This window comes from Galleria mellonella, unplaced genomic scaffold (assembly GCF_026898425.1).
Source record: "Galleria mellonella isolate WM207_F2 unplaced genomic scaffold, CSIRO_AGI_GalMel_v1 utg116, whole genome shotgun sequence".
In the NCBI taxonomy this organism is placed as follows: Eukaryota; Metazoa; Arthropoda; class Insecta; order Lepidoptera; family Pyralidae; genus Galleria; species Galleria mellonella.
The window spans coordinates 2,321,195-2,338,372 of NW_026441978.1; the positions used below are offsets into that span (position 1 = coordinate 2,321,195).

General features: G+C 33.8%; 1 protein-coding gene across 3 annotated transcripts in view; it reads left to right on the plus strand.

The window, feature by feature from the left end:
• LOC113511465 (monocarboxylate transporter 14-like) overlaps positions 1-16,882 on the plus strand; it is a 64,295-nt gene extending 47,413 nt beyond the window's left edge. For all 3 annotated transcript variants that reach the window (XM_052893936.1, XM_052893928.1, XM_026895089.3), the window contains 5 exons: positions 6,941-8,563; positions 8,769-9,227; positions 9,779-10,000; positions 12,109-12,418; positions 13,434-16,882. In XM_052893936.1, the coding sequence (XP_052749896.1) occupies positions 7,331-8,563; positions 8,769-9,227; positions 9,779-10,000; positions 12,109-12,418; positions 13,434-13,624 (2,415 nt within the window). In that variant the 5' untranslated portion in view covers positions 6,941-7,330 and the 3' untranslated portion in view covers positions 13,625-16,882. The remainder of the gene's footprint in view (positions 1-6,940; positions 8,564-8,768; positions 9,228-9,778; positions 10,001-12,108; positions 12,419-13,433) is intronic.
• The last annotated feature ends 296 nt before the right edge of the window (positions 16,883-17,178 follow it).

The following is a 17,178-nucleotide window of genomic DNA, read 5'->3' on the forward strand; positions in this document are numbered from 1 at the left end:
AGAATCCCTAATCTTTTCTAGCTATAAATATAGCTTATTTTACTAAGGGTAAATGTAGCTTTGTGGTGAAAGAATTTTTGAAATCGGCAAAGTAGTTTTTGAGTTTATTCATTACAAACATACATACACACAAAAATACAAATCTTTACTCTTTATAATATTAGTGTAGATGTAGATATATAATACATAGATAAAGAATACTGATCGACCATTTTATACATTTTTATAGTACAGCAAAAACAAAGGCATAAAATAAAATAAATAGCCACATAATTACTAATCACTGCTAATTACTATCACTGTACATTTGTGTTTGTTTTCAAACTTATGCACGTAATCAGAGTTATGTAGGTACTTACAGGCAATGGCAAATTCCATGCAACTAATTCTCTGTAAGCATAAATGATGTCACTAAGGTTTGTGCGCGTATTTTCCTCATATTTATTTTGTATTTCAAGTGGATAGGATATTGAATCTTGACTAAGTATTTTATAGGTTTTATAGGCAAAATTTTGATTCTTTGGATTACATTATTATAGATAGATAGATACTCTTTATTGTTTCCTCCAAAAGATTACAATAGTAAACTTATAGTAAACATAAATAATTACAATAAATAATCACAATGAGAAAACAATGGGCGACCTTATTGTTAAAAGCGATCTCTTCCAGGCAACCTTTAGATGGAGAGGAGTAATTATAAACAATTTGGTGGGAGGCACGATGAAAAAGTATTATAAGTTTTTAAAATAACAATGAATAAATAAATACAATAATATATAATCCATGCCATGATCGCCGTTCTGGTTCGTATCTGGCTCAAAGGATATTTCTGGCAATTCAACGCGGAAATGCCGCAAGTGTCATGGGGACCTTTGGGTCGGGTACGGATCATGAATGGGACTGATCATTGATTTAATTTTTTTTTTGTTATTCTATGAAATAATTTTAAATTATCTATAATGTATGTAAATATTATATGAAAATGTTTATTCCTGAATTATTGTAATCATAATGAAATAAATAAATAGTCGAGTATATTTTTTTAAATTGTTTAAAAATAAAATAATATATAAATGAATATATACTCGTCTAAATAGATTAATCTCTGCTAGACCAAATAACCTTGACACCGGTCACTGGGCATCGACTGGTCGTGGTTCGAATTTTTTATGTTAATTTTTTATTATAATTTGAAATTGAACTATTATGTCTACACTCTATATAAGCTATAGGTATTTATAGCGATTCCTTTTTCAGGGTTGCCAAGCAGACGTAGAAGCTAAATGCTTAGAGTAGGGCCGTAGCCAGACACAAGTTTCAGATAGGGCAAAAGAACTTTTTGGTAGGGTAGAAGTCATAATTAAGTGACTTCGAAAAAGCGAACCTGTCTAATTTTCTTGGGGCCTTTCATTTTAAGGTAGGGCACTGAGCCTTTTAAGATAGGGTATTGCCCCTCAATGCCCACCTAGCTACGGCCATGGATTAGAGATTTCTTTATAGATGGAGTGGTAATTTTGTCTGCGTTATAGGGAAAGATACTCTGTTGGTATTTGTAGGTGTTTTTTTTATGGGTGAAAATGGTATTTTAACCCCGCCTGCGCTAACGGGATACGCTGGCGGAGCACCAGTGAACGGTGATAGATGAGAATGAAAACAGGCCAGTTAGCCAATCATGATGAATTCGTCAGGAATTAACCATGATAGTTTCCAGGGAGAACCGCGAGGAGGTCGACCTGGTTGGGTATATTGCTAGCAATGGGATTCTCAGTCTCAATTATTAACAATCCCTTTCCCCCCTAAGTATTTGTAGATGTTGTTAGGTGTTAGTGGGAGATAATAGGTATCCTCATGTCAGCCGTTAACTGTCCACTGCTGAACTTAAGCTTTACCCAGAAGGGGAGTTTGCCACGTTCGGCACGCGGGTTGGCAACCGCAGTTAGGCTTATAGTGATGTTTTAACAGGGTCCTTGTTGTCATTCCCTCTACTGTTAAGTTCTCTTAGCCGTCTCTTACGACATCCAGGGGAAATGAAGGGGTGGTGTATTCTATGCCGGGACCACACAGCGGATAATAGGCTTCATCATCATATCAGCCTTTAACTATCCACTGCTGAACATAAGCCTTCCCCTTGGGCGGTTTTGCTATTGGCAACCGCAGTTAGGCTTTAGAGCTGTTTTAAGAGGAACGCTGCTGCCCATCTCTAGCCCTCTTTTAGTCGCCTCTTACGACACCCACGGGAAAGGAAGGGGTAGCCTATTGCATGCCAGGACCATACGACCATGATCTTGTGATGATAGATAATAAAATATATATATTTAAACTTTAATGCACAGTAAAATTCTATGTACATTTGGCGGACTTAACAGTTTACTAGGTATACTTAAGATTAACTTTTACCAGAGGGAGACTTTCTGCTAAAGTCGTTTGCTTGGGCACTTCTGTTCCATTCGTGTTTCTACTGTGAAGCAGTTTTGTTTACATGGGTATGTTTCGGTTTGAAGGGTGGGATATGGTAGTGAATTTATAGGGTTTAGAGGAATAATACCTGAGTCCTCAGGAATGGCAACACATGGGGGATATCATGGGCGAAACGGTATATATATATATATATATATATATATATATATATATATATATATATATATATATATATATATATATATATATATATATATATATATATATATATATATATTTGTAGTGTACTGCATATTTACCCTTCTTTTTAAGTGTAGAATTATGAAACGTATACCATTGGTAGCTTCCAACCGCTACGCTATTTCATATCATGTCAAGGTAAAATTCGAGGACATTCTCAGAATGTCTATCTATTTATAACTTCCATTAATTCTCGGGGAGGTTAATGTTTGAATAAATCACTTTTTAGGCGCGTCCCCTGCTCGTTAAACTTGTTTTTACTAGAAAAATAATAAGTCATTGGTAATACCTAACTCAGTATTATATTTATCTTCGAAATATTTCCTTTTCAATCGACTTCAAAAAAAGAATGATCTCAATTCGGTTGTATTTTTTATGTTTGTTACCTCATAACTCCGTCAGTTGTAAACCGATTTAAAAAATTTTTTTTTATCTGAAAGAATATACTTAAACTGGTTCCATAGAAATTTAATTTAGTTCAGTGGTTTAGATATAAAATTAAAATAATTGGTTTTGCTACAATTGACTTCTGTTTTTTTTGTGGGACACAATCATTCATTCAGAGGTTTGTTTGAATCGAAGCATTTGGCGTTCCATTGTTTCTGCCTACCCTAATGGGAGACAGGCGTGACAGATATGTATGTATGTATGTATGTACAATCATTCATTATTTACTCGTTTTACCAAAGATATAAATCTCTTTGTTTTATAGGAGTATGTTAAATTATATATAAAAGAGAAGAAAAAAAGAGACTTTAGTATAAGATTCATCTGTTTGGGTATCTTTATTACAATCATGTTTCTCACAGTCAATCATTTAGGCTTGAATAGCTGAGTTTCAGTTTGAAAGATATAAATTTGAGGTTTTTTTAGTCGATGTTAATGAAATAGTAATCCTGCCTGTGCTATTGGTATCTACTAGCAAGACACCAGAGAGAGATGATAGGTGAGGACAAAAATGGGTCATTTAGTCTATTGTGATGAGTTCATTAACAATTCACGTTTCCAGAGGGAATGACGAGGACGTCAACCTGATAGGGTATGTTGCTAGTAATGAGACCGCATATCAATCTAACAATCCTTTTCCCCCAATTTGATGGTATAAAATAAACCTCTATATTTTTTTATTTATTAATTTATTTTGGCTATAAAACGAGAATAAACAAGTATACCAAAGACCATAGAGACCTATCTGGAATGCCAAATATTCTTATTTTGAAATTCGAATACAAATTATTGTTTATACAATTACATGAAATGAATATACAGCAGGTGGTTTAAAAAATACTTTTAAATTTATGTTTTATATTGGACTGTGTGATGCTTTGTACGAAACGTGAATCTAAATTATAATATGAGAAACGTGATATAGAGTGGTTCTCTCGCCTTAAATATTGGATGCCCTAACTGTTGTCTGGTCTTAAACACTATTATAATAAGAATTTTGATACTACTTGTAACTTTATATAGGTCTATGTTTTTCTTTTAACTTTATTATATATATGTTTGATATTTATATATAAATATAAAATTTCACGTTGAATTGTTTCAGTGATTTTTAACTAGTTGTCATTGTTAATTTTAATTAAACTGCATCTCAATCATGTTGCTATACGTTTTAGGATATCAATCTTGTCCAATGTCTCGTACGTCTATAATTAACTGTGTACATTTTTTATTGTTATCTGTTATGTTTTCCAAATAAAATAAATAAATAAACTATTACTAGTTGGGGAGAAAGGGATTGTTAGTAATGGACACGGAGAATCCCATTGCTAGCAATATACCCAACCAGGTCGAGCTCCTCGCGGTTCCCCCTGGAAACTATCATGGTTAATTCGTGATGAATTCATCATGATGGGCTAACTGGTCAGTTTTCATTCTCATCTGTCACCCTTCACTGGTGCTCCGCCAGCGTATCCCGTTAGTGCAGGCGGGCGGGGTTACCATACCATTTTTACTCATAAAAAAAAAAAAAAAAAAAACTTACTAGTTTTTTTGCCGGATTTCAATATTATAGGAGCTAATGTTTTATATATTTTTGTTAAAAAAATATCTGTTTTATAATATTATGACTTTAGTATGAACTGCAAGTGTCTTACAATGTTTGAATAATTCAAGATCTTAAACTTAAACTGAGTATACGATTAATTTAACACCATAGTTCTCAGGAATGGCAACGCATGAAATGTTTATTTTTTATTCAACTTAGAATAGCAAACAAACTGTCGGCCTACCTGATGGAAAGTGCTAACCGTCGTCTTTAGACATGAGCAGTACCATGGACATAACAGAGTATACTGTTTCGCCCATGATACCCCCCCATGCGTTGCCATTTCTGAGGACTTAGGTGTTATTCCTCTATACCCTGTAAATTCCATATCCCACATTTCAAACCGAAACACAGCCATGCAAACACAATTGCTTCACGTTAAAAACACGTATGGAACAGAGGTGCTCAAGCAAACGATTTTTGTACAAAGACTCCCTCTGGTGACTGTACCGTGGTTGTTACAGTATATTTTGTAATGCCCATTGTATTGTCTCTACAAACAGATACCATTTGCCATCAGGTGAGCCGTCGGCTTGTTAACCAGTACTCGTTGTTCAAAAACTGTAACAAATCCCAAGTAAACACAACCAAACGTTATCACAACTTCACTGGTGCATGTACAATTAACTGCTGATAACTGCAGTAGGTATGTCGTAGTTACCCACATACGGTTGCTACCAGTGACATTATCAAGCCATTATCACAGCGTGTGTATAAAGGAATTAGTATCTACTTTGTAAATAAATGGAGATTGTCTTATGGCATTAATTAAAGATTGGGTCGGCGACGCGCGCGTAATGCTCCTGGTATAGCAGGCGTTCATAGGCTACGGTAACTGCTTGCCCTTAGGTGGACCGTATCCTTGTTTGCCACCTCAATTTAAAAAGAGTGTCTCTCAAAAAAAAAAAATGAGTTTTTTTTTTATGCAACTTACAATGGCAAACAAGCTGACGGCCCATCTGATGGTAATCGTCGCCTATAAACATGAGCAGTACCATGGACATTAAACTAACAACTAAATTACTGATTAGCGATTTGAATAATATATCTATAGGACCAATCTGTAAGCATATCCTTTTAGGTAAAAAAGAATTTTCGGTTTAGAATTGACGGAGTTATTAGGTAATAAACATAAAAAAATACAACCTAATAAAAGAAGAAAGTTCTCCTTTCTTTTTGAAGTCGGTTGAAAATCGTCCAAAAGTCATCGGGGTCTATTGGGCAAAAAAATTAGCTATAGAAGCAAGAGCAGTATAATAAGCAATAGAATCTAAATTAGCCTATTTTTTAAGTATTGATGTGATCCATGATCACGGCGGTAGTCACTTACCATCAGGTGATGTAAAAAAAAAAGATTATGGTACAGTAACAAAAGGTGTACCTTTTGTACCTGTGTACAGAAACTCTTATCGTGTGACTTTGTCCGTCTATCTGTCCGTCCGTCTGTTACAGTGTCATATCTCATTAACTACTAATATTATCGATTTAAAATTTGGAATAGTTTTATATACCATTAGCCCGCACATATTGCAGTGGAAATAACTGAAAAATATATTTATTTTATTTGCTAAGGGTTCAAATGGGGTACCAAAAATTTTAGAATTGGGCCTACTAGTCCGAGTTGAAGATCATATAAAAGGGTTTCATTTATACATTTTTAAACTAATTTATATTGTTTTTTTTTTTTGCTGCGTAGATTTTAAATTATAATGGAAATGCGAGAAAAAAAAACTTTAATAGAGAAGAGCTCCTTGTCTTCGAAGTTTCTGAAGCGAGAAATGTGAAAGAATTACATTAAATATTACAGAAAAAATAAAACAATGTTTCTAATTAGCACCGTTTTTGAGAAATTATCGAAAAACCTTCACAAACAAATTTAAACTTGTTCCAGTTTTTAACCGAAATTATGGCCCAAAATAAGAAATTATGAATTGTAGTATAAATGATAATAACTGTTAGGTATATATTTCGTATGAAAAATGTAATAAAAAGTCATTTTATGTCATATTTGTTTATTTATGTACGGATATGTGTAACTGCAACTCGTATTTGACTATTTTGATTCCTGTTTGTTACGGCATTATGTGAAAATTAATAAAAATCTGCCGAGTGAAACAAAAGGTACAGCTTCCCCCAGTCTTACGTGTGAATTTATGTAGAACGGGGAGGTCTCCATTAGTTGGTTTTTAATATTTCCTTAATTAATTAGTTTTTCTTTTGTTACAGAATTTATCGCAGCGTCCGCAGCATTAGTGAAATGATTGTCGCAAAACTTTAAATCTTCATGTCAAGAAGGAATACTATAGCAGTTCGGAGTAAGAAATCAAATAAAAGTGAAGAATTTAAAACTGTAAGATCGAGGACTAGCCGGTCCTTGATGTACTCGATAAGCTACAATATTTGCACCAAAAAACTCTATATATCTAAGAAACCCTGTCGTTATTCTGCGAGAGATCCAAGATTAAGACACTGGTCTAGAGAATTCATTATTTCCTCTACGTAGAATCCGTTTTATAACCACATTTGGTAGTTAGCTTCGTTCTCTGAGTGACTGATTTAGAGACAACCCAGTACGTAACTGAACGCGTACTATTTCAAAACTCCTATAAGAAACTAATGGACTCTCAAAGAGCCTACGCAAATGGAGTTCCAGGTAAAGAAAGAACAATCAAATATGAGCACAAAGTACCGTCTGAAGAGGAGAAGACTACGTCTCCGCTCCTTAGTAAAGTGAATGACTTTAAGTATATTGACGCAGAAAAAGATGAAAAATATGGCGTAAGAGATATAAATAAACCTAAAAATGATCTCAACAAAGTCAATTCTATGAAAACGGATACAGAACAACCTAAAGATAGTCTCAGTGTAAGTTATCAGAAAAACCAGAAAGGTGACGAAGATGCGATCTCGAATAATGAAGGCGTTAAGTTTTTGGGATTGGGAGATGGCGACAGTATCTGCTCCAGTAAACCGCCCCCGGAACAAGCACCCCAAATACCAGATGGTGGATGGGGATGGGTGGTCGTAGCTGCTTCTTTCTTGATTGCTACTGTAGCAGATGGACTTGCATTTTCTTATGGGTTGATGCACGAAAAATTTGTCGAATACTTTGAGCAGAGTGAAGCGAAAACTTCTCTCATTGGAAGTTTATTCATTTCCGTTCCTCTCATATTAGGACCCATTATGAGTGCTTTAGTAGATCGATACGGATGTAAAAAGATGACGATTGTTGGTGGAGTAGCATCTACAATTGGGTTTGTAGCTGCATCATATAGTAATTCTGTTGAAATCTTGTATGTTACTTACGGACTCATGGCTGGTATTGGTATGGGTCTTCTATATGTTACAGCTGTAGTTTCAATAGCCTATTGGTTTGAAAAAAGACGCAATTTGGCTGTAGGTTTAGGATCATGTGGAGTTGGATTTGGAACTTTTATATATTCTCCTCTTACTACTTATCTATTAGACGAATACGGATGGAGAGGTGCCTTATTACTCCTTGCTGGTACTGTACTTAATGTGTGTATTTGTGGTGCTGTTATGAGAGATCCTGAGTGGTTAATCTTAGAACAAAAGAAACAAAGGAAGTTGAATCAAGCCAAGAAAGCATCTAGTTCAGTTTCGATATCAGCTAAGTCTGGTGGAGGAGAATCTGTATATCCTGGTGTTGAAGAACTTAAATCACTAATGAAAAGTGGCGAAACACCTGAATACATTTTAACGACTCTTGTTACTTCGATAGCAGAACAAGAACATCTTGAAGCAGCTACTAAGAGAAATACAGATATGTCACAGCATAAAGTTAGTTCGGTAATCAATTTACCGACATTCTTGCGACAGAGTGAAAAGGTAACTATATTTCTAACTATATTAGTTAGGAGTTTGTATAAACCGACAAGCAAATTAGATTATACAAATTATTGGTTCAGAATGCCTGTTGCCAGTTGCCTTGTTAAATTTTATTTTACTCCATTCTCTATGTATACTCTGAAATTATATACTTGTTAATTGTTAATTTATATATATAAGTAATGTCGATTATTTGCATTTTCAGGTTCCAGCCGAAGTATTAGATTTAGTTACATCTAACAAACGTTTATATAATATAGTTCTACAAAACTACCCATCTTTATTAGCTTTGAGAAGCAATTCAGAACAGAGACTTCCTATTGAGCCATCACCTGAAGCTTCTAAAGGTAAACCTGTAACAATGTCTATGAAGTTGAAGCTCAACAAGAAAGACAAGAAAGATTTTGAGAAAAAATTAGAAAAAGTAAGAGAGAAACTTCTTCAGCCTATTCCAGAGAACAAAGAAACAGCATGTTCGAGACAGGATTGGTTTACAAGACAATTATCCACTGATCATCATTATTTGAGAGATTTAAGGGTCCATAGAAATTCAATTATGCACCGAGGAGCTATGATGAATATTGCAAAATACAAATTGCGCGCATCATCGTGTCCTGATATTTATAGAAATTCTATGTGGTCAATGGAAGATCAGGAAGAAAAGGTAAGTTTTTTATATACTTTATTAAATATACTATCCAACATCTTATTTGGTTTTTGGTGAAATTATGTTATAAATATGTCTTTCTATAAAATTTTGCGTATGCTTTTAAACAATTTGTATCTTAAATTGAAGTTTTCTGACTTTGTAACTTCTCAAGTTCATTTTGTACGGAGAAAGATACTTAGATGATTAGCAGTTTTAATAATTACAATATGTTTTATGAACCATAATGAGTTTCATATTAATTTATGTTAATCTTTTTAGAAAGGAAATAAATGTAAATGTCTTGTTCGATGTTGCTACTGATTCTCTTTACCTGTTTCAATACGGTCGTGTCGGTTTAAAACCCTACCTTACATGAATCATAATAGAATTTGATTTGCATAACCCGTCGAGTTCATTTGATTTCTCACGCTGAGAGCGTAATCTTAACGAACTAGTACATTTGTATTGGAGAGTTAAATAAAGAATATTATGATTTATGTACAGTAGCAGTATTTTAGTTTGTTCGAAAAATTGATGCCTACAAAGAGGATACGTTTTTATTTCAGACATGGGGCAGACGCTTATGGGATATGATAAACAAGACGTTTGATTTCAATATGTTCACCGAATTCCACTTTCTCATGATGAATCTATCTACGCTGGTATTGTTCATCTGGTTCATCGTGCCCTACTTCTATATCTCCAACTTTATGCAAATGAATGGATTCGCGGAGGCGGACGGTTCGTGGATGCTTTCGCTGTTTGGTGTTGCCAGTATTATTGGGATTGTAAGTAATCTCATTAAGTACATGTTAAATTTTTTTTTATATTTTTAAAGTCTGTATATAGAAGAAATGCATGCATGACATAATGCAGCTATAAGTAGCAGTACATCGTTAATTCTTCAAAATATTAAAAAATAGCTTTTTGCCTGCTACTTCGTACTGGTGGATTTTAGAAATAAGAAAACCAATAAAATACTACACTTCTAGATGGTGTAAAACTTTTTAAATTAGACCTTAGAGAATACAACTGTGATAACCGCATTCAATTTCGTGCAGTATTTTTGCAGAATAACTATACTAACAAACAAATAAAATTTCTAAAAAATATTGTTTTGACTTACATTGCTCTATTCTTGTTAAGACCCACAATATCAATGTTTTCTTAAAAATATTTCCCATATACAGACATAGTCAAATTATAATTTTATTGCAATAAGTTACAATTTACAATTAAAATCAGCAAAATCTATTGAGATAAGTGTATTTTTTGTAGAATTAAATTGTTCTTTTTATTATATCTATATTGTTAATGTTATAAAAAATGTAGCAATGTTAAATTTTGTAATTCACGTATCTATTAAATCGTTTGGTGAATGATTACAAAAACTGCATTACTCCACGATGCATGATACTTGTAGATGGCTGAAATCGTTGGTCTGAGTGTATTCTATTTCTTTTCTCTACTCAAACTCGATTTTCTCTTCACTAATTTCAACAGTAGGAAATTACTTATTAGTTCCTCTAATAACTTGACCACGTGGACAAATTGACATTTCATTAACATCAATCAACTCTCTTGATAAGAGAATGTTAACATAGTATAATATGACGTGATCCATTTTATCACGTTTTTCCGCTTTATCAAACGAGTCCGTATAAATTACGGACAACTCTGATAGCCTTGTTGTTGATATTAATTTTTAACATTAAGACAACAATGTGATAAGAGTTTTGAGAAAGAATTACCTAATGGGAGCAGAATCAATTAGTTCGCGCGAGCGAGCGTGAGTAATCGACATTGTGATAGTTTCACCATTAACATATCGCGGCCATAGGTTTCATGCACGACATACAGAAAGAAATTCAAACACACAGTGATAGTGTAAACAATGGGTCTAATTATGTGGTGCTATCTCTACTTATCTCTAAATTTTAAATTAGATATCACAGGGATGTTTTAAATCTAGGGACCAATATGAATTAAATTTTTTCTTCTTCTTATAGGTTTAAATTAAAATTATCATAAATTTAGTTTATGAGGGCCCATAAAACAGTAATTTAACGAAATTATCAATTGATTGGCCCCACTATCGTTTCAACTTTCAAACTTTCACAAGGGACGTGATATAATTCTGAATCATCATATCAGCTGTTAACTCTAGTGAATATTAGATTATTGGCGGGTTTTGCCAGTTGTTGCTATGCTTTGCTAGTAGTTGACAGGCGGGTTGGCAATCGCAATTAGGCTTTGGTGATGTTTTAAGAAGGACGCTGTTGCCCATCCCTCGACCATTAGGTTCCCTTAGTCACTTTTTACTACATGTTTACGTGGGTAAACATGTAGTAAAAAGTGAAGATCTAGCCCATTTTTCTTTTGATTCTGAACAATGCTAATCATATGAAAATCTTATTGGAAATAGGTAATACTGAATGTAATTCAATGTCCTTTGATACGCACACAATCCGCCACAAACTAAAGTTTCATCCCAATCATCTGGACGAGTGGCGGTCTTCCACGCACAACCATTCTTTGGAATCAACTTCCAGCAGCAGTATTTCCGAACCGATACGACAACATAACCTTCAAGAAAAGAGTATATTCCTTTTTAAAAGGCCGGCAGCACACCTGCAATGCCGCTGGTGTTGTGGGTGATCATGGGCGGCGGTAGTCACTTACCATCAGGTGAGCCGCATGCTCGTTTGCCCCCTCTGTTGTAAAAAAAAAAAACCTATGTTTCAACGTAACCTGATTACCATAATACATATGATATGACCAATACAGGTTTTGGAACTAGCCACGAGTACTGATATCATTTGGGCGATGCCATAAAATTCGCTTTTATTTGTGGTTCAATCCATAAATAATTTAAAATATCTTCTATTATTTTCAGGTGGGTCTTGGCTGGATAGGCGATCTACCATGGGTGAACATCACCAAAACCTATGCACTATGCCTCATCATTTGCGGGATAAACATCATTCTCTTTCCTATACTGATTAGCCTGTTGGATGCAAAGCAGCCTTACAGTTTCTACATAATAGCCGTGAATGCTGTTATGTTCGGTCTCATGTTCTCCAGCTCCTACTCTTATACTCCAAGTATCTTGGTGGAACTAATCGCTCTGGAACGCTTCACAATGGCTTATGGTTTGGTACTACTGAGCCAGGGCGTGGGGCATTTAGTTGGACCACCCATGGCTGGTGAGTAACTCATTTTAGTTCAGTTCCATAGATATAATAGCATTTAGTTATCTATATTTAGTTCCTTCAATTAAGTTACCAGCAGGTCTATTCTTGAATCTGATATCAATATAAGTCCAGTCTATAGCCAATGATAATTTTATACAGCACTCATGAAACAAGAGTTAGGAATAAGGTTATAATTGGGATCGGTTTACAGTAGTCTACATTGGCAAGTTACTATAATATGCATCTATCAGAACAATATAGAACCATTATTTCGCTAGTATTGCAATTAGAGAGTGCGAAACGTCTCAATTTCAATATCGATTTGTTGGAATTTATTTCAATAGTAACTCCATAGTTATTATTGAGTAATTTGAAATTATGCCAATTTCATAATGACATTATATTCGTTAGCATAGTATAAATACAATATTTCATCACTTCTTTTCATGCCCAGAATGTGGCAAGAGGCGAAAAGAGTAACAATGAATAGAATGTTTTATTGATGTCTGTCGACGGTGACTCTTTATCATCATCAGCCTATTCCAATCCAATGCAGGTTTGGTTTATGAGGAAAATTCAATCAAAGCCAATCCTTTTATTTCTATTTACCATCTCTCATTTGATAGATATATGCTTAGTGTCACTTCAGCTTGAAAGAAAGTGACTATTGGCTGGTATATAGAGTTTGAGAGCTAAGTGGGTCACTTTGATTTTCCATTAGAGCTTTCGATTTCGGATATTATTTCTTTTAGAAACACCAAGCATACGTCTCTCCATCTCTCAGTGTGACTTTGAATTGTCTGTTAAACGGTTGCCACTTTATATTATTTTGGATCTAGTACTGTTTTTAGGTTATCTATTTCCTATTAGGTCTCAGGAATGGCAACACATACACCCAGGGTACCATGTGTATGGTGCATTTCATATCTATAGTCGACGGTTGCCACTTATCAAAAGTGGGTCGTTAGCTTGTTCCCCATTCTATCATAAAAACATAATATTAAAAGCTACCAATTCCTATTTTCAGGCGCTCTTCGTGATTCGACCGGCTATTGGGATGCCGCGTTCTACGTGGCTGGTATCTGGGTGATAATCTCTGGTCTCCTGGTTGGTGTTATACCATACACGAAGAACTTCCGTATGTGTGGCAACGCGCCGCTCGCTAAAGACGTCGCTGGAGAACCTGATCCTGGTGTTAAGATTATTATAGCTCATTAATGTTTTTTGTATACCTTGGATAGATTAGATTATCTATCTATCTCTATTACTCCATGGTCGGATTACTTAATTGCTTAAGATGCGTTCTAGTCGCGAAAAAGTTTTAGAACGAGTTTCAAAGGAAGCAGGTTTTCAATACGTTTGAAGTTTTTTTAGTTGATTTGTAGTTATATTCAGTGATTATATACCAATTCTGAAGCTGTTCACAATATTCCTTTTGCAGTCGATTAGACTCCCATATTGGTACCATATTAATTTAATAACGTTTGAAGTAGCTGCAATTTTTTTGTGGAGCAAAAACTGATTGATCCAGCAAAAACTTTTAGCACAAGTAGAAATAGGCTTTATGAGCTTATTTTATGGCTTAAAATATACATGCAAAGAAGATAGGTGCAGTTACGCCACAATAAACATTCGTCAGGTCTTTTAAAAAAATATATCCTCACGACTATAATCTGTAATGGGGTAATCGGACACACTTGTCTACTGTTGCCAGGTGAACGTAACGTTCGATATGATCAAATTACGTGAACGTCTTTAACGTTTTGTAAAACTATTAAATGATTTTGACAGTATCTAAGGTATAGGTAGCATGTTACAATACTTATTGTTGTCATATCTATGGAATCGTACTATTTATTGCGATAATGACATGTATCGATAGTTTGATCAAGAATGTTCTTATGATCTATGTGATATAATGACACGCGTCATGGAATCATGATAATGATTATACGATGTGTATGATCACGTAAAACAATCAAGTATCAAGTAATGTCATGACGATTTGATAGTTATAAGTGGACACACGTATCTTGCGTGTGACAAAAGTGGTTAATCTAAAAGATATTTTGGTAACTGTATTATTATTATTATGTTTAATTCCGTTACTATTATTGTAATACGCTTGAGATAATTAACATTTCGTGTAGAGGAATGACCACTATTAGTAGGTACATCAGCTTTTAACTATCGACTGTTAAACATAAGCCCTTGAAGAGTTTTGCCAACAGCTGCCACGTTTGGCAGCTGGGGTGTGTGTTAGGCATTGAAGATGTTTTAAGATGGACGCTGCTGCCCATCGCTCGTCCTCCCTTAATTGCCTCTTACGATACCCACGGGAAAGAAAGGGATGATCTATTCTATGCTGGAACCATACGGCAGGCTACATGACCTTTCTTATTAGTGATTAATCTCCGATATATTGATAAATTTTTTTTAATAAGATAATACATTTACAAACCGGATTATATATGACTTCTTTATATTAGTGATCACGCGTATTAATGCTATTGGAATTAAACAAAATAATAATAATTCAGTGGTAGGTAATATGTGTATTTCACAAAATTAATTTTGTATCTAAATATTGCTTACCTAATTTAATAAAGTATAAGGGTTTTTTTAGAACATTTCTTTTGGAACATGCGTGATTTTAAAACCCATCTTAGGTATATTATTATAAAAGTTACTGTTCAATAAAGCTATATAAAGTCAAAATCAAATTATATAGGTATTTTCATAGTTTTATATATTGAATACTGGTAATTATGGTATAACAGTCTTATATTAAAGTGTGGTGTTGCCATACCCTGCACACGTGCAGTGTAAGCCGATCCCCCAATATTGCAGCGACTTCAAATATCGTCATAGTCGTCTGACGAATATTACATATAAAGATCCGTCAGTATTCTACGACTATGACGATATATTACCAGGGTATAATTAATGGCTGAAATGGTGATACTATTACCACCATGAGAGCTGTACAGCAAGCTAAATAGGGATAAAAATAGATACAATATATCTAAGTTAAAAGAATCAGTGTTTTGGTGCCTTATTATACTATAAAAGTGTTTACTATCATAATTGATGTAAACATAAAATGCCTTAATATTTTAAAATAGAGACCATTATGTGATGTTACTCTATGTAAGCGCTTGAGGGTTAAAAAGCTGCTTTACACGAATTGTTAACGATTTAGACATTATTTTTTTCATATAAACCCGCCGAGTTTAATAGACATCTTGCGGTGACAGTGTAATATTAATGGACTAGTACACTTTTATCGGTGGATTATACGAATTGAATCGTAAAATGATTCGTGTAAAAATGATTTTTAATTACTTTAGACATGTTTACTTTAGTAAAATTAGAAAATATATGATATAATCAGTGTGACAGTATAGAATTATATTTATTTAATTTATATCTAGGTTATTATAATTCTGTATTTAAATAAGTGGTGGATAAAGTTAATTGTGTTTTTAAAGATTTCTGTTGAGCAAAGAGCATAAGAATATACTTACATTCTTATGCGAAAGGTCAACAGTAATGATCTTTCCTATTTAGATCTTTATAATTAGCATAAATTATACATTTGTTTACATATTACACTGTTAAAAAAAAACAAATGAAGTACCTATTTTTGTGTTGTGTCCGTTTATGAAAGTTTTTACTCATAATGTAACCACTTGTAACCGGTTTTGACCGGTTTTAATAAATTCATGTAGGTATTATTTTATATTTGAATCGCGTGTTTAGTTTAGATTGTAGTAGGTATGTATTTATTTATAGTCTCCTAAGGAGAGTATAGTACTTGTATTGACATTTAGAATTAGGTTTTTATGACTTTAATAAAAAAATATTATAGAACAATAAAGAACTGTTGAAGCAGATCGAGAATTGTAAGAAAAACGAAATGTTGTAATTTGAATTCAGCAATAGCAACCAGCCAGTATGAAATAAGAATGCTACCAGTAAAGAGGTACCTATTAGATTTCATTTTCATATTTTAAAGTCAGTCATTTTAGACACTTTGGAAGGTACCAATTCTTAGATTAAAATTAGATAACCAACCCTCTAATTAATTAGCAAACGAATCTTTGGTAGAATCGTTTCGGTCAGCGCTCACATGAGAGTGAACAAGACAGCGCATATTGTCGTCTCATTCTATGTCATGGACTTGCCAGCGATGACGATTCTGTCGGTAGATTCCTTTGCCACTTATTGATTGAAGGCAGTGCGAGAATTTGATAACGAATGGATGGCCTGTACTTGTATGATTGTATTATATCCGATATGTAGATCCCATGGTAAACAATACTTGCCATTTCAGTCACCGAGAGCCGATAGTGCAATCAATGAATTTATTTTTTGTATGAAATATTCAAAGTATTTTAGAAGTTAAGTTTGATGGATGAATCTACTTACCTACGTATTTCGTATCAATACTGAATAAAGTTTGCTTTTTAAAAATTGTATATTTATTTATTGTCAATTAACAAATATCCAAGATTTTGCTTGAAATGCTAAAAATCCAAAAATTAGATAGATAGATATATAATTTATTTGCATCACTTACAGCACGCAAATAACATTAGCTATTGTTACATATTTAAAGAAATTAAATAAAACATATACAAAAAAAAAAAAACAGTAAGTACATAAAAGAGGTTACACAATTTCCCAATACAATTAACCCACACTCATAATTTTTAATCTATTATTATTGGATTGGGTTGATTGCTATGGTTTTCATTACCTACGGCAAC